At 33.6% G+C, this 19328-nt stretch overlaps 1 protein-coding gene across 1 annotated transcript in view; it reads right to left on the bottom strand.

Annotated features, from left to right (window-relative positions):
- The window catches only part of DCDC1 (doublecortin domain containing 1), a 333033-nt gene that overhangs the window by 41351 nt on the left and 272354 nt on the right, over positions 1-19328 (bottom strand). Inside the window, exons 21-26 of the mRNA XM_054699296.1 lie at positions 16580-16703; positions 11022-11203; positions 6058-6156; positions 5099-5198; positions 4272-4407; positions 2224-2380 (exon numbers count right to left, since the gene is read on the bottom strand). Coding sequence (XP_054555271.1) covers positions 2224-2380; positions 4272-4407; positions 5099-5198; positions 6058-6156; positions 11022-11203; positions 16580-16703 — 798 coding nt within the window. The remainder of the gene's footprint in view (positions 1-2223; positions 2381-4271; positions 4408-5098; positions 5199-6057; positions 6157-11021; positions 11204-16579; positions 16704-19328) is intronic.

Below are 19328 nucleotides of genomic sequence, written 5' to 3'. Positions count from 1 at the left end.
AAAGTGACAGGCAACAAAATTAATATAACATTTTTATTGTGTTTCTATACACAAACATTGAACTATCAGAAAGAGAAAAAGGAAATCATAATTTATTATCACATCAAAAATAATAAAATATACAGGAATCAATTTAATCAAGGAAGCAAAAGACCAGTAAACTGAAAACTATATGGTAGTGTCCAAAAAAACCAAAGATATGAAGAAATGGAAGGACATTCCAAGCTCATGGGTTGTTAGAATTAGCAATGTTATAATATTTTACCTAAAGCAATATATTCAAAAGGCATTCTTCACAGAATTGGAACAAAAAATCCAAAAACTTGTATGGAATGACAAAACATCTCTAATAACCAAAACAATCCCGTGGAAAAAAGAACAAAAATGTGGCAGTGTAACACATCCTGGTTTCAACGGTATATGCTACAAAGTGATTTTCAAAGTGATAATAACTGAAACAGTGTGGTATTAGAATAAAAAGAGACATGCGGATCAATGAAACAGAATTTAGAGTCCAGAAATAAATCTACATATATATGGTTAACTATATTATGGAAAAGATATAAATAATGTATGATAGAGTAAGGAAATTCTCTTCAATAAATGGTGTTGGGGAAACTGGACAGTCAAGCGCAAAAGAATAAAATTAGAGTACTCTCTTAGGCTACATACAAAAATCAATTCAAAATGGATTACAGACTTGAACGTAGGACCTGAAACCATGAAACACATACCAGAAAACATAGACAATAAGCTCCTAGTCATTGATCAAGAGTTATCTTCAGGGGGTTTCACCTCAACAGCAAAAGACACAAAAGCAAAAATAAATAAATAAATGGGACTACATCAAACTAAAAATTTATGTACAGTGAATTAAATCATTGTCAAAATGAAAAGGCAACATACTAAATGGGAGAAGATATTTGCAAATATGACAAAGGGCTAATATTGAAAGTACATAAGCAAATCATACAACTTAATCACAGAAAACCAAACCACCCGATTAAAAAAGTGGGCAGAACATCAATGGATAAGTGGATAAAGAAGATGTGGTACAAATATACACTGGAATGCTACTGAGCTATTTTAAAAAGATGAAAGCCTGTCATTTGCAACAACATGAATGGACCTTGAGGGTATTACACTAAGAAAAATAAATCAGATGAGAAATACAAATATCATATGATTCCATTCACATGTGGAAGAAAGTGAAACAAAGCAAATAAACAAGCACAACATAATAAAAACAAGTCTCAGATTCTAACAATAGGATAATGGTCACCACAGGGCAGGGCTGGAGGTGGGTAAAAGGAATAAAGAGGGTCACTTGTGATAGTGGATGGAAACTAGATTAGTGGTGGCCACAATGCAGTACATTCAGATGTTGAAGTGTGAGACTATACACCTGAAACTTATACAAAGTTATAAACCAATATTGCCTTAATTTTAAAAAAAAAGATGAAGAATCATTCCATAGATGAGTACAGGTCAGCCAAGGTGCTTTAGGTGGCAAGAAAGAAACATGTGTCTCAGAGGCCTGCTATAGTGCAGAGTATGCCACCTTTGGTCCATAGTTTATAGTTGCTAAGCTGGAGCTTGGAGTTCATGAGGAGGAAATATAAGCACGGAGTGGAACCAACACAGGGGTATAGATGTGGGTCAATGACAGGCCTTGACCAGGGTCAGAAGGATGGGGATTCCATACTAATTTTTTTGTGGTTGGCAATAAGAAGTCATTGACAAATTGTATGAAAAAGATTGTGTTTTAGAAATAATTGTCCATAGATGGAACTTCAAGCTAAATTGGACAGAGGAGATAGAGAAACCTATAAGAAAGCTATTTTAGTGATCCAGGATAACAGCACATTAATATGCATCCATCTTGAACCTACATTAAGGAAGAAGTTTAATTGTTCCAGAAGTCCACTTCATGGAAACAAAATATGATTAAATTCTGAAATAAATACCTGCAATTCTAAAATTCTCATCTTTTAAAAATAGTAACATTATAATATAATCACTGAAAGTAAATGATCGTGAGGGTTGAACATGAAGCTCCAACTCTATTCTTTTTGCCAGGAAAATTAAATGTTAGCTCTTCAGATGACATCAGTTTCACAAACTTGATGTGGGTTCCCTGCATGGGCTCTGTGCTGGCATAGAGCTAATGAGCAGAGTTCAAATAGCAACGAGTTAACTTTTCTGACCATACTGATTACTTACAGGGTTTCACTGGAAGCATTATCTGTAGCCAGAACATTTTTTTGCATTTGCTCTTCCTCTGTTTCTATCGTTTGTTCTTCTCCAAAATTTGCTACAGGTTTATGCACAGCAAGCTTGGCCCCAGACACAATGTCACTTTGGATTTCTAAAACAAGAGCTGAACAGAAACACACAAATAGCAAGGACGTATTAGATATGACTGCAGAGCATTAAGAATTTGAAAATACATGCTGAAATAAAAATGCAGATAATTTCTACCTATCTGGTAAAAAGGGCAGATTTTACAAGTAATGTATAGTTACTTGTTAAAAAATAATTGGGTCTCAAGTTAATTTTTTGTGTAATCGTTCCTCTTAAGATATTCTTAGTTAAATGTACTGAAAGTAGTTAAATGTACTAAAAGTAGGTCTTTCAAAAAATGAGTTATTTATCATAAATTCTAAGTATTCAAATGGGCTGCGTTATTTACAGATAATTTTCTGGGATCCCAAATTTCTCAGTGCCTTAATAGACACATGCCAAGCATACTGAACAGTATCCCATATATGCTATAAGCTAGCATTTAAAATTATATTAAAGGCTTTTTCTCTTTTGCCTTTCTACTTACAGCCTTAAGGGATGGGGGAAGACCACAAGATGAGACATATTACAAAAGTGAAGCAAAATATGGTTAGTTTTGACATTCAAGCACATAAAACAACTTGCAAAACATAATGTAAGTTGGGATGATACTGACATGATTTAGAATTTTTCCAAATTCCTTTAGCTCCCATTTAGCAAATCAAGGTTTTTACCTCTGGGTTGAGAGAAAAAAACCACCATCTCTGGGCCTGAGCGCATCTGAGGCAGAAGACAGGAAGACAGAAAACCAGCACTGCATATCATACTTCACTTCTAGTAATTCACTACACTATGAAAATGTTGGGGACACCACCCCCTGTTCAAGAAACTGTGAAGAGTTCCTCTCAAGTTTCCCTCACCTCTCTGATCTGTGGCAAAGCTAGGTGAACCTGGATTTGGTTTCTGCAAGTTACAGCCATGATCCAGGATTTTCTGGGAAACTTTCCAGAAGTGGTTGCCAACTAGGTATGAAGCGATTCTGTAGCAAGAACCACAGAGAACACCACTCAAGTACAGTTAGGCTTCAGAGGGCATGCACGCACACACACGTGTGTGTGTGTGTGTGTGTGTGTGTGTAACAGCCAAGCCCAAAGCAGCCAGGAAGCACCACCCACCCTAAGCACTGTCTGGGCCAAAAGAATACAATACAGTCACTTAACCATGCACTTCAACCAGCAGGACCCAGAGAGCAAGGGGCTTTGTACCCCAAGTTCTTGTTTATCCTAGAGAGGAAGTGAGACTAGAAATAGGGAAATCTGAAAACCCTTCCTAAGTGGACTATTAAATTAATGAATGGGACAAAATTGAAACCTAACTGGTCATTAAGTTTTTTCCTTTAGGTGAGTGCATGAGGCTCACAAAGAAGACCAGCTTTTTAAAGACAAAATGAATAAATTGTATTTTCATTGCATATCCAAAGTGTAGTGTAAATTAAAATTTAAAACCCTGTTAAATATGTTAATCTAAAGAGCTAACTAGCAAGAGGCAGAGTGGAAAATAACCAGCTTAAACAAACTTGAATTACTTTTTAAAAAGTAATCTCATCAATGGGCCTCCTAGGTGGTGCAGTGGTTGAGCACTGGGTTGCGAAGCTGCCCAGCCTCTGCAGCGCCGGTTCGATCCCCAGCTGCTCCCCGGCCACGGGAGGAGGGTCCCACATGGCGCACAGACCTCTCCTGCCGCCCGCTGCTCCCCTCAGCAGTGTACTTCAGTCCCTCTGCCTGCTCTGCTCCCCGCTCTGGCTCTGGTGAATTCTCTCACCCTCCCGTGCTTCTGACTGTACCCAGTGCTTGTATAAATAAATAAAAACTTTATAAAAAAGTATAAAAAAGTATAAAAAAAAACTTTAAAAAAATAATAAATAAATAAAAGTAATCTCATCAAGTATTTTATTTTGCTATATTAAAAGAAATAATTCCAATGCTTACCCTCTATATTACGTATACTGCAGAAGGTCTGAATTTTAGAAATGTCTGATGCTAGGTTCCTCAGAAAGATTTGCTGCTTCTGCTGAGCAATGGACAGATGAGGATTGATCCAAGGTTCTCCACGTGAAACATACACCTATCAAAGAAATAAGTCTGATTCCATGTCCAATTTTTGACAGCCGCGTTATTTGTAATAGCCAAAATTGGCAACAACCAAAAGACCCTACAATAGGTGAAGGGTTAAACAAATTGTGGCACAATGGAATGATACTCAGTGAGAAAAAAGACACAAACTATTGATAAACACAACTTTGATGGATCGCAAGGATTTTGTACTAGAAACAGTACTTCTCTATATTCTCTTTGCAACTTCCAATGAATCTATAATTATACCAAAATAAAAATAATAATTTTTTAAAGAAAGGAAGGAAGGAAGGCGGAGGGAGGATAGATATAAATCAGGGATATGCAGACCATGGCTGAGGCCCAAATCTGACCTGCTGCCTGTTTTTGTAAAGTTTTACTGGAACACAACTATGATCATTCATTCCTGCGTTGTCTGTGACTGCTCTTATGCGACAATGGCAGACTTTATGTTTCAATGGACACCATCTGGTTTGTAAATATTTACTATCTGATCCTTTACAGGAAAATTCTTACAGCCACTGGTAGAAATGTATTTGTAGTATGAGTACCAAAATGTTAATTTGGAAATTTCTAGATGCAAAGATTATGGATGAGATTTTTTTCATTTTGTTCATATATTTTTCATAAATGTCCTTAAATCAAAACATATTTCATTCTTGGCAGAGATAAAATATTTTTACCAGGTCATCTCTTTGCAGGTCTTTTAGGGCAAAGATTTCCTTCCCTTTTTCATTAAACAACCTCCGAGCTGCAGAAGGTAAATTCAGAACTTCAGTGCACCTGTAATAAAAGACACAAAAACTAACTTTGCACAGTTTCCAGAAGAGAAGATAGAAAATAAATTAAGTACCAGGATCATTAATGACAACTCCTGAGCAAGACTGTGGGCATTTAAAAGACGCCTTATGAGTCTCACTCCCCCCTTTCCAAGCAGGCAAGTTGTTTAACTTCTCTAAAGCTAAATTTCTTATCTACTAGAGTTGTAAAGATTATGGATTGATTTTTAAAAGTACCTACACAGTGCTAGGCATGATCAATAAATATGAAGACATATTATTACTGATTTTTCATTCCTCAATGAAAAATATGCCCCATACTTTCCTGTGTATGCTGCTGCTCACACTCTACCTTTTACCTAAACACACTCCTGTTGAAGTTTTTCTCTTTCTTTGAAGTCACATCCATCACCAAGCAATTCCTCATTTTCCTCACCAGAAATAATCTCCTTTTAACTTCTTTTTCAACTTCTTTGCAATAGGAATTTTTAGACTCTTTAAACAGTGATTTCTCCCTACCCCGAGAAAATTGATTTCTTGCTCTTGGATATCAACATGAATGATAGTTTCCCTGTTCCCTGAAGATCTTCCTGTCCAATAAGGAGAAGAGCTAGATTAGGAACTGAAATACAACATGAAGTAGTGGGTGCAGTCATGGCACCTGGTCAGGGTGCTGTGAGAACACAGGAAAAACAATGAATTCTTCCAACGAGACTTATTTAAGAAAGTGACACCTGGTTGGACCTTCACAGATGACTAGGAGCACATCAAGAAGAGTTAAGACCTACAGAAGTGTGGTGTGGCTCCTGACCATACACTTAGTGTATGGTCAGGAGGAACATTAAGTGTAGGGGAGTATTTACCTCTCTAAAAGTTGATGAAATTCAGTCTGGTTTGTTTCTGTTTCTGAATATTTAGTGATGTAGTTTTTCATATTTTCTTTCTTTCCAATGTCAACAGTTCTGAAACAAATGATCCAAGATTTGATTAATATGTCAGTATACAATGTCAAATATCTTCTTATTAAAATGTGAAAAAATTATGAGGCTTTAGTTTATCATGATGTGCTCTAAAGCAATATACCTTTCTTAAAAATAAGATTTTTATAAAACTATCACAATTAAGTATTAAACTTTACAAACATTTATACTATGTACAACTAACAGAAGAAAACAAAATTTTAATATTTTAACACTCTTCTATTAATAGTGCACTATAAGATGTTAAATTTATCAACTCTGAAAAATATACAGATATTGATTACATCTATTTTGTCAGAGCTGTTTATTCTTACATTATTAATTTTCACATTTATTCCTATATTACTCATATATTGTTTAAGTTTTCAATCCAACCTAAAATTTTTATTTTTTTTTACAAGAAAAACAACTTTATCAGATTTCTTAAGAGTCCTTTCAAGACTTTCAAGACAAAATCTTTACTATTTTAGAATCTTTGAATCATGGAAGTTTGCATAGGATTAAGAAATGTACAGATTTTTATAAAATACTTAATGACCCAGAATAACAAAGATTTTTCAGAGCAGATCTATTTTCTGACAAGGCTTAGCAATGCTGACAGGATTATTAAAAGTTAGTAAAGACAGTCCAAGAATACTTTAGTTCTTCTTGAAAATGAAAAAAATTAAGTTTGGTATCACATAAGGACACTAGAAATATTAAAGTTTAATTTAAATGCTATTATAGTGAGTTGTAAGACCACATAAAAATTTTTAAGATGCCTTTCTTTAACTTTAAATATTTTCTTTTGTTTTTCTGTTTTTATAGTATCTTATATCAAAGATAACCAGTTTTATTTTGATATTAAACCCTTTTTTATTTTTTTATTTAAATATTTTATTTTATATAATTCTTACATCTTTTTTCATCTTTGCACAATGTATGCATTTTCATTTTGGTTATATTCCCCATACAATTGCACCCCCCTTTATTTTGACTCTAGTCCTTCCTTTCCCTGCCCCTCCCTTCCTCCCCACCCTGTAATGTGTCTCTGGTTTATAGTTGCTTGTTGATTTTGATTTTTACTTTGTATTGATTTTGTATTGATTAGTCTTTTTCCTGGTCTCTTATTTAGGTTTTCTAAATTCCTGCTATGAGTGAGACCATTCGGTATTTTTCTTTTTCTTTCTGACTTATTTCGCTGAGCATGATCCCTTCTAGCTCCATCCATGTTGCTGCAAACTGCATGTGTTTATCTTTTTTGAATGCTGAGTAATATTCCATTGTGTATATGTACTACATCTTCTTGATCCAGTCATCTATTTTTGGGCATTTGGGTTGCTTCCATAGCTTAGCTATTGTAAATAGTGCTGCTATAAACATAGGGGTGCAGGTGCCCTTTGGAATTACTGTTTCTGTGTTATTTGGGTAAATACCTAGGAGTGGAATTGCTGGATCATATGGAAGCTCTATGTTTATTAGTTCAAGAAATCTCCACACAGCTCTCCATAGTGGTTGGACCGGTTTGTACTCACACCATTAGTGCAGGAGAGTTCCTTTTTCTCCACAACCTCACCAACATTTGTTGTTGCTAGTTTTTTTAATATGTGCCATTCTCACTGGAGTGAGATGGTATCTCATTGTAGTTTTGATTTGCATTTCCCTGATTACAAGTGAGGTTGAACATTTTTTTCATATGCCTGTTGGCCATTTGCATTTCCTCTTCAGAGAAGTTTCTTTTTAGCTCTTCTGCCCATTTTTTGACTGGATTATTTTCTTTGTTTTTGTTGAGTTTCATCAGCTCTTTGTAGATTTTTGTGATCAGTCCTTTATTGTTGTGTGCAAAAATTTTTTCCCAGTCGGTGGCAACCTAAAAATTTTTAAACTGGGAAATGAATAATGATTATTGTAGAAAAAGAATGCTGAATTGGAATATATGTTTTTTTCAAATTAGAAAAACATTCTGTGTATTTTTATAATCATTCTTTTTTCTTAAATGAAAGTAATGGTCAAAAATACTTATTCATTCATTAGAAATGGTGATCAAGCATAGGTAATCACTCATTTATTCATGTCCCCAATAAGCACTGATTTAGGGCATATTGTGAGTCCTAAAGATGTAGTGAATAAAGTAGCTTAATATTTAATTAACAAGGATGTACCATTCTGTGACGATACTATACAAGATAGAACATTTGTCCAGTTCATGGATGGAGAGTTAAACAGGTAATCACAACAAGAGTGGTGGGAGATATGCTGTTGAAAGTCCTTGGAAATGAGAACACTGGGATGCCTAAAGCTAGAGTTAACTCAGTGGTGCAGTAGGTAATGTCAGCACCTAAAGATGAAGTCCAAACTCATGCTCAAAAGACCTTTATCATTTGGCAAATGGCAATTAGAGGGGGGTTTAAGAGTGGGAATTGGAGAGACTGTTGATAATAAAGAGAGTCAGAGAAATATGTAGGGACAGCTCATAAAGGGTTGTAAAAGCTGTATTAAGGAGCTTAATGAGTCTAGGAATCATTGCTTACTAATAAGTAACACATACATACATTCAAATTATCTTTGCTGTATAGCTTCATGTTTAGCCTTTCCTCTCATAATTCCTTAAAATATCACTTATAAAAAATTCCTTATTAAATTTAGTCTTGAGAGACACTAAAAATCATAATGGTCTTAATTTACATGAACTTGACAGCCATTAGCAAGACTAATTGACAAGATCTTGTTACTAAGAGTAATGATCAACTAGGTAATGAATAAATGCTACTTGATCTTCCTTTGACATGAAGGAAACGCTACCACCAAGTAAAGTCCCTCGAAAATGTCTAGGATAAGTTATCAAAGAACCAAAGGAAAGAATGCTGCCAGATGAGGATTTGGTTATGGATCCATATTTCATTATTTAGCTTAATTTAATTTGTAAAGACACTAAAAAAAACAGCTTGTTCTTATATAAAAGTTTTATGTTAGCACAAGTTATGTGTTCCTATGTGTCATTAGCATTTTAATGGGAGAGAAAATATTCATCTATTTATTTTGGGAGAGAAGATATTTTGTTTAGATATATTAAAAATATACATCGGGTATTCTACCTTGCATAATTCTTGGGTGCCATTCATAGAGTATTATATACACAGTGCCCTCTGGTACTGGGCAACACAGCAGCCCTATAATGTCAGCCAAAACTCTTCCCATTTAAACATTCTGTTACCAGTACTTACATAAACCTCTGGGGGTAAGAGTGTGGAATGCTATTGAGGATCCTATAGAAAATTGTCTGAATCAGTCAAGAAAAGTTAAACTACAGTTAGTAAAGTTTTAGCATCAAGTGTATGTCAGTATATTTTAATTATTTGGAAATAATTCATGTATGTGCATAAAGTTAATACTTGATTAACCAAGACACACTGCTCCATGAACACAGACAGTGGAGAGTTTCACAACCTTACTAGAATAGTTGTCCAGTAACACAAATCATGTATTTTAAACTATTAATGTTAAAATAAAAATCTCTATATAAATTTGAGTCATAGTCAAAGATATAGAATAAGAAAAAAATGTAGAAAGGGACAAAAGTGATTTGTTAACTTTGGATGTTAAAAGTCATACACTACTTTAAGGGCATTAACCTCACATTTTTACATCTAGCAGAATGAACTAATTATGAAATGTATGCGTCAAAGATTTCAATTTCAGGCTTGACTTTACTTTGAAGATTAATTTTTTACTTTATCATCTTTACAGGCAGTTCAGTGGACAGCCGATCTGAATGTTACTCATTGTTCAGTGATGTATAAAGTATATTTAATCAATGTGAGGAAAGTAATATTAAACTATTATCAGCAGCCTCAAATATTCTAAACATCTCATGGAAAAGGTCAGGAGGTAATATCACTGTTAATAATATAAGAAACAATGTATTTAACTCATTCTTTACATCAGAGCTTTGCACTGATCTATGATTCCTTTGTCACAAAACATAATGAAAATACAGCAGGTGATCTTCTCCCAACGTTGGATTTGTTGGCTGTTGTGAATTTTATTCCAATTTCATAAAGAGAGCTAAAGTACAGATAAGTGCTTTTTCAGAATGATAAACTTTTAAAATGTTATTCCAAGGCAAGGAATAAATTATACAGTTATATTTTGAAAACTACACTTGTCCATCAAATACATCAAAGACCTAAATGTAAATAATTATGTATAACAACTGGTGTAAGGAATTACAAAATTATACTTAAGAAGCAATGCATGAGTTCAGTTATTTCAAAACAAATGAAATAAATTAATGCTTACACAAAATAGATATTATCATAGAACTTTTTATCAGAACTATTGATTTTTAACTCATTTTTACTCCCATTCGTAGTTTAATAAATCAGCTCAGTTTAAGTTGCTGACACAGAAACAAAATGAAGCTTAAAACCTATTTTCATCTCCAAATATCAACATGGGAGTCTTTAAAAAAAAAAAAATAAACAATGGATTGGCCCAGAAAAAGCACCTGTAATCAAGAAGACAAAAATCTCTACAAATTAGCATACTTAGGGCCTCCCCAGAGGTGCAGCAGGTTGAGTGCAACACTGTGAAGCTGTCCACAGCCTCTGCAGCGCAGGTTTGAGCCCCAGCCGGCCAGGGAGATATCCACATGGCACAGCAGACCTCTCCTGTCTTGCCCGCTGCTCCCCTCAGCAGTGCTTTGGGTCCATCTGCCTGTTCTGCTCCCTGCTCTGTCTCTGGTGAATCCTCTCACTCTCCTGTGCCTCTAGCCTATACCCCAGCTCTTGTATAAATAAATAAATCTTTAAAAAAAAAAAAAAAGAAGTTAGTGTACTTAATGAGAAATATGAATAAGTTGTTCTTACTGCATTTTCCGTCTAGGTGAGATGTCTGGACCTATTATAACAAGGGCTCTGTTCTTGCTCTTATCTCCATTTCGCAAAATTCTGAGTCGCACAGGGACATATTGCCGTGGTGTCTTACACACAGGTTTCTTCATGGGAGGGCTGTTTGGAACAAGCAGTCCTTCTATTGGCCAATCAAAATCCTTCAGAAAGAAATGACCAAATAATGTGATAATAAATAAGTCATTTCTAGACACTACATAGATATATAAACCACAGCTAATACCTTTAGTTTTTCATTCATCACCTATGTATTGGGCACCTAAAATGTTTCAGATAATTTTACTTGATGTTTATTTGAATTAAAAGAAGAGTAATTTTTTTTTTTAATTTGTGAAATGTGACTGTAGATTTGAGGCTGATGGGGGAGTCATATAAACCAATGTTACTTCAATTAAAAAAAAAGAATAGAAAATGTATGTAAACCCTATGTTTTGTTACAAGCTGGAAAATGTATGAAGTATATTTACAAGGTTTGTAGCTTGAACAAAGGGGTGAATGTATGGCTACTGGCAGCACTGAATTAACTTGGAATGTTTTCTTCTTCATGTGTGAAGCATCTTCAATCAATATAAAGAAAGTAAGAATGCCCCCAGGATCATTTCTTAACACCACAACACCCATATCCTGTTTCCATCAGTCTTAGGATGAGCTGCTCTCCCGCTTTCTGGCCTCAGCCTCTTCCCCCACAAGCCTCAAGTCCCATGATGAACAGATTCCAGCTATGATCAGCCTGGGGTGAACTCCTAGTACCACCCCAAGCTGCCCTAGAGGCAGTGCTCACCAATGGGTAAATGCCCAGTACAGTGGAAGAGGAGGACACTCATAGAGCAAAAGCTCAGCTACGGTAGAACAAACCCAAAGCAAATGATGGGGAGAAAAACACCATGATCAAACAAGTCCACAGGGGAATAATACACCATGGAGAAAACAAATGTCCAGATTCAAGTCACAAAGACATGGAAGAGTTTTTCTTCCTGATTATCAGATACAGAATTCAAAATTACCATAATCAAGAAAATCAAAGAACAGGAACAATACAAAGAAAAGGAACAATACAACAAAACAATACAAAGAGTTTAGAGATATGTAAGAAAACTCAGAAAAGCAAATGACCAGAGATCTGAGGCAGAATGTAAAAGATGTTATGTGAAAACTATTTACAATAGCCTCAAATAACATTATCTTAAACTATTTGGAAAATAAGAATATTTGGGAAACATTCCCCAAACCAGAATGAGATAATGAAAATAACTTAAATTTTCCTTCTTGAGTGTATTTTGAATCATACAAAGCTCTTTTTCCTGCACTTACTGAGATGATAAATCATGATTATCTGTTCATTGGCTATGTTTTAATTATATTATTTGCTTTAAAACTTTTTAAACTTGCATTCCTGGGTTAAATTTAATTAATCACACTGTAATATCTTTATTTACAGATTGCTGAATTCAATTTGCTAACATTCATAAATAAAATCAACATGTAATTTTCTTACACTATCCTCCTCAAGATTTGGTAACAAGTTTATCCCAGCCTCATGGAATAAATTAGAAGTGTGACTTCTTTTCGTATATTCTGAAATATTTATTTCTTACATGTTTGGTAGAATTTTCCATTAGACTATTTGGTCATGGTGTTCTTTTTGTGAGGAGATTTAGCTACTGATTCCATTTCATTCAATAAATGATTATTAAGATAGTCAGGCTTTCTGTTTCTTCTTGGTTCTATTTTGTTAAATTACTTTTGTCTAGGAATTTGAGGGTTTTTTCTAAGTTATAATTTATTAGCATAAAGTTACTTATAATAGCCTTTTATTATCTTCATAATTTCTAAGCATCTATACTAGCATTTCTTATTCCCAGTATTATATACCTTATTTTTTTTCTTACTTAATCAGTTTAGCCAGGTATATGCAAGAAGTCATTTTTGCATTTTGGTTGTTTTATATGTTGCAGCCACTTTCCCTTACTACAGTGATGGTGATGAAATACCAAAGATTGTGACAAACAGAAGCAATGGAATATTTTCATTTGAAACTTTCCTAATGTATAAAGGTTTTAATTAATGTGATGGATGGCAGAGGGGTGGGGTTGTATAACTTCAAGAAGTAAATTTAAGTTGTTCTGTAAATCTTCTAAAACAAAAATAATAAACAAGAGCAAATCACTATATTAGTTTTAGACAAACTATTAGGAAATAAAGAATGGACAGGTAGGAAATGGAGAACAACAGATTTCTCATTTAAAAAATTACAGCCAATTGAAGTCTTGGTGTAAACTAGCTAGTATTTTCCCTCTTCTCTCTTTCTGAACCATGGAAGGAAAAGGCAAGAAAAACAAGATTCTTGACTACAAGAGCAGTCAATTCATAGAATGAAGATGTGACTAAGTTTTTTTTCAATATCCCAAGCATGCTGTAGTTCTCATGAACTTCTCTGAAACATGCTATCTTAGTGCCTAGATATTTTTAGAACCTTTCATTCCCTAAACTTGTGTCATGACAAGTGATAACCACTATAGACTCTGCCTCTAGCACCCTGAAGCACAAGTGACTTCAGATAGTTTCTTTTGCTTTCTTTTAGATAAAGGGAGCCTAACGGTCTTCCCTTTTTAATATGAGACATCACAAAAACCCAATCTAAAGAGATGAAAGATTACCTTGGGTTTCAAAATTTTACAAATGCAGGAACTATCACTGGCATGTCTTCCTATAAGCTACTTTAAACCTTGTTCTGATGTTTAAGACACTTTTACTTAATCCTTCATGGAAACAGAGAAAGATGATGTCAGGATAATGAAGGCCAACAAAACATGAATAAATTAAACTCTGTGGGAATTCTCACATTCCTGTTCATTTTGTTATTGCTTCTCTTTGTCTCTCTCCCTATCCCATGGCATAGCTACATAGTCAGGACACCTCTGATGGGCTGTGGTGCTCCCTGAAATTGAAAAGTCTGCTTTTTCTTTTTCACATCTCTTATAACCAGAGAGAACTGTGGTTTTGTGGGGAAGTCCATCCAGCTTTAGTGATATAAATTTCTTAGTCAGGTTGGCTCTCCACCAATTTGTTATTCATAAACTAATAGATCAATTTTTGTCTCTTGGGCCTTCCCACACCTTCTTTTCTCCCTATATACTAACAATTAATTTTCACCTCTCTTAATAAATTAATAAAATGTGTACTTTTAATGTTCTTTTGTTTAATATGGGATGCTCCAAATATATATGTTTTAATTGAGTAATTTAGAAATTTTAAAATCACTATCCAGTGGCTCATTCCATTATCTTATGTCCCTTCGGATTCACTTTTACCAGTGATTTCATCCTTGAATGTAAAAATTCATTCTTCTTTACCTACAAGTATATAGAAGTACAACTTCTCAATTTACAACTTTTTCCCCAAAGGGAAATAACTTGAGAAAATAACCTGAGTTCCTAGAAATTCCAAGTTCCTGGAAACTTGGTCACATAATGAATTAATTTTGTGTTTTCTAAGATTTTTACATATTTTAAAACATTGCTATCTTAATATAAGAAATGTTGTTTGCTTATAAAAATATTACCAATTTCCTTTCAGGGTAAGCAATATTTAACACGCATATGATTTATGCTAATAATTATTCAACTATTTATTTCATGAAATAATTTCAGAAAGTAGCTGTTACCACTGAGAGGTAAATAGTTGGGCATGTGGTCTGAATCATCACAAAAATAATTCACACTGTCCATATTTCCTTAAATCTTCCCTTGCTCATCATTCTATTTCAGAAGGTTCTTGTTACAAAATTAACAGAATTTGAGTCTCACTCAGCTGATTAGATCATTTCCCTAGACTTTTATACTCTGACTCAGTTTTCAGGCCTGTCCAATCAGTCTTACTAATCTTTTCTTATACTGAACATATGACTGAATTAATTGGCTCAAAAAATAGCTTCTCCTGGTTTCTTCTTTTTTGATGCACCCTATACTTAAACTGTAAGTTCCATGAAGGTAGAGACCATGTCTAGCTCCTTCCTTGCTTTGCCTGCAATGCCTCTCTCTATATTTTTATATGTATATATAAATATATATATTTACATTAAGTATAAATATAAAATTAATAATTTTAAAGAAAACTATCTGCAAATATGATGCAAAATGCATGTTAAAGATGAAGAGAAAATATACAAAAATGGTTGAGACATTGAGGTCAAACCGAGAAGTTCCAGTATATACCTAATGAGAATATTAAAAAAAAAACAAAACACAGAGCAAAATGATGTAGAAGAGAGGATCTTTGAAGAAATAGTGCATGATAATCTTTAGGTAAGAGAGCAACCCACAGATTCAAGAACCCCAAACAGGAAAAATATAAAGAAATCCTCTGTGGTAAAACTGAAAACTGCCCAATAAAAGAAAGACATTAAAACAAGTCAAAGAGAAAAAGGCACATACCTTTAAAGGAATAACATTTAGAATTGTAGCTGACTTCTCAATAACAACAATGAAAAGTAGAAGTCAGTGATGATATCTTCACTGTTCTAAGTGAAAATATTTTATATAAACAAGAACAAAATAAAGATATTTGCTATAAGTAAATACTGAAGGAATTTGCTACCAAAATTAAATAAAGGGTATAGCAAGCCAAAATAAAGTAATTCTAGGTGGAAGGACTGAGATGTAAGAAGGAATTATAACAGAGAGATGAAAAAATCAGAAGCCAATTTAAATAAATATGGACTGTATACAACAATTTTAGTATCTTGTAAAAACTTTAGAATGATTAAAATATGATAACTGTATATAAGTTACAAATTATATGATTGAAGTTAAGTCATTTTAATGTTCTCAATTATTTGAGAAAAGAATATATTTGTTAAGTTTAGGCTTGATCATTTACATATGCAAGCTAAAATGTTCAGAGTAATAATTTTAAAAAGTAACTATAGAGTATAATTTTCAAACTAGTAGGTAGGAAATAAAAAAGGGAGAAAAATCAAAGAATATAAATATGTCTGTCATTACAATAAATAGAAAAGACCAAATCCTTTAGTGTAGAGATAATGATTCTTGAGACAGTTTTTTAATATTAACTACATGCTGATTGTAGACACTTCCATAAAACAGAACATACAAATACAGAATGTAAAAAGACAGAAAGAAAATACACTAGTCAAATAATAACCCCCAAAGTTGGAATATATCTAAGAGTGTTGGATAATACTTTTAATAGAGCTGTAGAGAGTCTCTCATAATGATAAAAGCTTTAAATCAGATGGGAGATATAATATTTCTAAGTATTTGTGTGTTTAAGAACTAAATTTTAAGACACATAAAGAAAAATTTGACAGGTTACAAAAATAAATAGATAAAATAATTTCTATAGTGGAAGAAAACATGATTCTAATTAGTTGATAAATAAATTAACAGAATCAATTTGTCACTTGCTCCTAACAACTGCAATTCCAACACTACATGGAAATTTTCAGAAAAGTTGACTATATACTGGACCTTAAAGTCTTATATAAATGATACAACCTCATTCAGTTGGCCACTGGGAAGGACTGGCCACATGTAGGTAAGCTTGTTCCAGACAGGATTTTCAACCCTGGAATGTTTCCACTGGTCTGGTTTATTGGTTCCTTCATGTTTTATGGCCCATCTAATACAAATAAAAGACAGAAAGGAATTTAGCAAGATTAAATATCTTTTCAAAGTATTCACTGACTAATTTGTATTCACTTATTCACTAGGCAAAGACTCAATTTGAATTTAAAATCCAGATCTGATCTTTTGCTATCAGAGATGTAAATGAAAATGCTTTAAAATTAGAGAATACATTTTTTAAAAAATTGGGAATTAATGGCAATGTTATAATTGACAGCAGAATTTTAGCAAAAGGCAAAGTGCAGTAACAATCATTTTATAATAACAATGACATAAACAACAATACTAACATAGAAAAAAAAAGCAAGGCTTTTTAGACATGCAAAACGAAATGGACATAGACATAATTATTGTGGGACACATCATTATGTGATCAGAAAATTACGAATCACAAGGTGAAATTTTTTAAGTAATAAATAAAAATAAATATCTGTAATATTGCCAAATATAAAGTTGATGCCAATACATTTTTAAATGATATTAAGTCACACTTTGTGGCAAATGATAACATATAATATAGTTTAATTTTACAATTTAAATCACAAGATCATTTAAAAAATGCATTCTCTTCCCAAAAATATGATACCAGAGAAGTTAAAAAATAATAACATGTTTAATATCTCTATAGAAAGAACTGTAAAGATACATGAAAACTTACAGGACACATCTAGAACTCAATCAATTCACAAAGGCAAATGTTTACTTGTAAAGAGTGAAATAGTAAAGGAAAATTAATAAATCATTTGACTCAATAATTTATTTTTGTATATAGAAAGTTAAATAAAAGGAACTAATAAATATTTGAATAGAAAAAATAATTTAGAAAACAGACTAGAAGAAGAAAGGCTTAAAGAAATGTTTTTGAAATAAAAATAAAAGAGCAAGTCTTTCAAGAACTAAATCTAGATAAAAAACAAAAATATAATACAATCTAAGGAAAATCAAGCTAAATATTTAGCAGAGATGACTTTAAAAATATATTATGCATCTATATACTAAAAATGCAAAAGATTTGATGAAATAAATGAATATTTAGAAAATCTCATAGATTTGAAATAGAAAATTAAAAAACACAGTATCATATAACCTCACAGGTCTTGAGGTCTTGGTATAAATCATTTTGATGCTATATAAAATATTCTAAACCATATAGTTATAGAAATCTAGTTAATTCATCCATGAAGTAGATAATAAAAAAATCAGTTACTGGTAATTCAGAAGTAATAAAGTAATGTTACTTAAAATTAAAGATGTCAAACTCCTAAATCAATATTAGCCAGTAAAATTAAACAGATGGAGAGTGAATAATCACCATAGCTAAGGAATACTGATCCCAGATATGAAATGGACACTTAAAAATATAATAGCTCATTAATTAGTGAATGAGAACATAGGAGCAGTTCATCCCCCATTATTTTCTTTATTTCTTTATTTTTTTAAAGATTTATTTATTTATACAAGCACTGGGGTAAAGGCCAGAGGCACAGAAGTGTGAGCAAATTCACCAGAGACAAAGCAGCGAGCAGAACAGGTTGACGGACTGAAGACACTGCTGAGGGGAGCAGTGGGCGAGACAGGAGAGGTCTGCCATGCCATGTGGGTCTCTCCCTGGCCAGCCTAGAATTGAACCCCTGCTGCAGAGGCTGCAGACAGCTTCACAGCGCTGTGCTCAACCTGCTGTGCCACCAGGCCTCCTCTCCCCCATAATTTTCTAACACATGTGGTGGTGGTGGTCATCTGGGCCTGAAGGTTTTCTGAGTTTTTGAAGTCCTATTAGAACTACCTGCAGTACTCAACGTTATGTTCAGGGCTAAGTTTTCCTATACACTTGATGAAAACTCCTCTGGACACAGAGGGGTGGTGGTGACAGGAAAGACCTATTCCTACCAACATGGAACCTGTGGAACCACGCTATCTGAGGGTTCTCAGAAGCCAGGGCAGTAGTGGAATGCAGCCACCATGGTACATTGCTCTTCCTCGCTCACTGAATCATGTTTTAATTTCCCAGATGCCTCCCAGAGTACTAACAACATACAAGACAATAAAAATCCAATCACCTGAAATGAAGTCTAAAGAGAAATGGAAAGTTATTTTTTCAGAGAACCTATATGAACTATTGGATCATGAATGAACACCTGCGGAAGGTTTGATAAACTCCTGCTATTGTTGATGAAAGTGACAGGAACGCACCTATTTAGTTCACATCTATTATTTTTCTGAGTGCCTATCTCCTAAGGATATTTTCTTTGCCTCAGGCTACTGTTTTCTTGGAAACTAGAATAAAAACACCAAAAGAAAGTGGTTGGGAGGGGCAATTTAAATCTCTAATAAGCCATACTCTCACGTAGGGTGTCGTGCCACAAAAAAACAAGTCTAAGTTAAATGTAAGTAATCTCTTGGCAAAGAGTTTGGGTGATCAGGATAAGCTTTAAACTTCAAGAAGAAAAGGTTTCAAAAGCAGAGCTCCAAGTATATGATTATAATGTGGTTAAAATCTATGTAAGCAAATGTATATAAATGTAAACTCACTTTTTAGTTTACTTTCAAGAAAAGAAATAGATTCCTCCTTCTAGTTGCAGTGCCTATATAACTTCAACCCATCAGGGTGTCTTTAAAAGGA

Source organism: Talpa occidentalis, unplaced genomic scaffold (assembly GCF_014898055.3).
Source record: "Talpa occidentalis isolate TD23 unplaced genomic scaffold, MPIMG_talOcc4v2.1 talOcc4.3, whole genome shotgun sequence".
Taxonomy (NCBI): domain Eukaryota; kingdom Metazoa; phylum Chordata; class Mammalia; order Eulipotyphla; family Talpidae; genus Talpa; species Talpa occidentalis.
The sequence above is the reverse complement of the archived record's forward strand: the minus strand, read 5'-3'. Positions and strand labels throughout refer to the sequence as shown.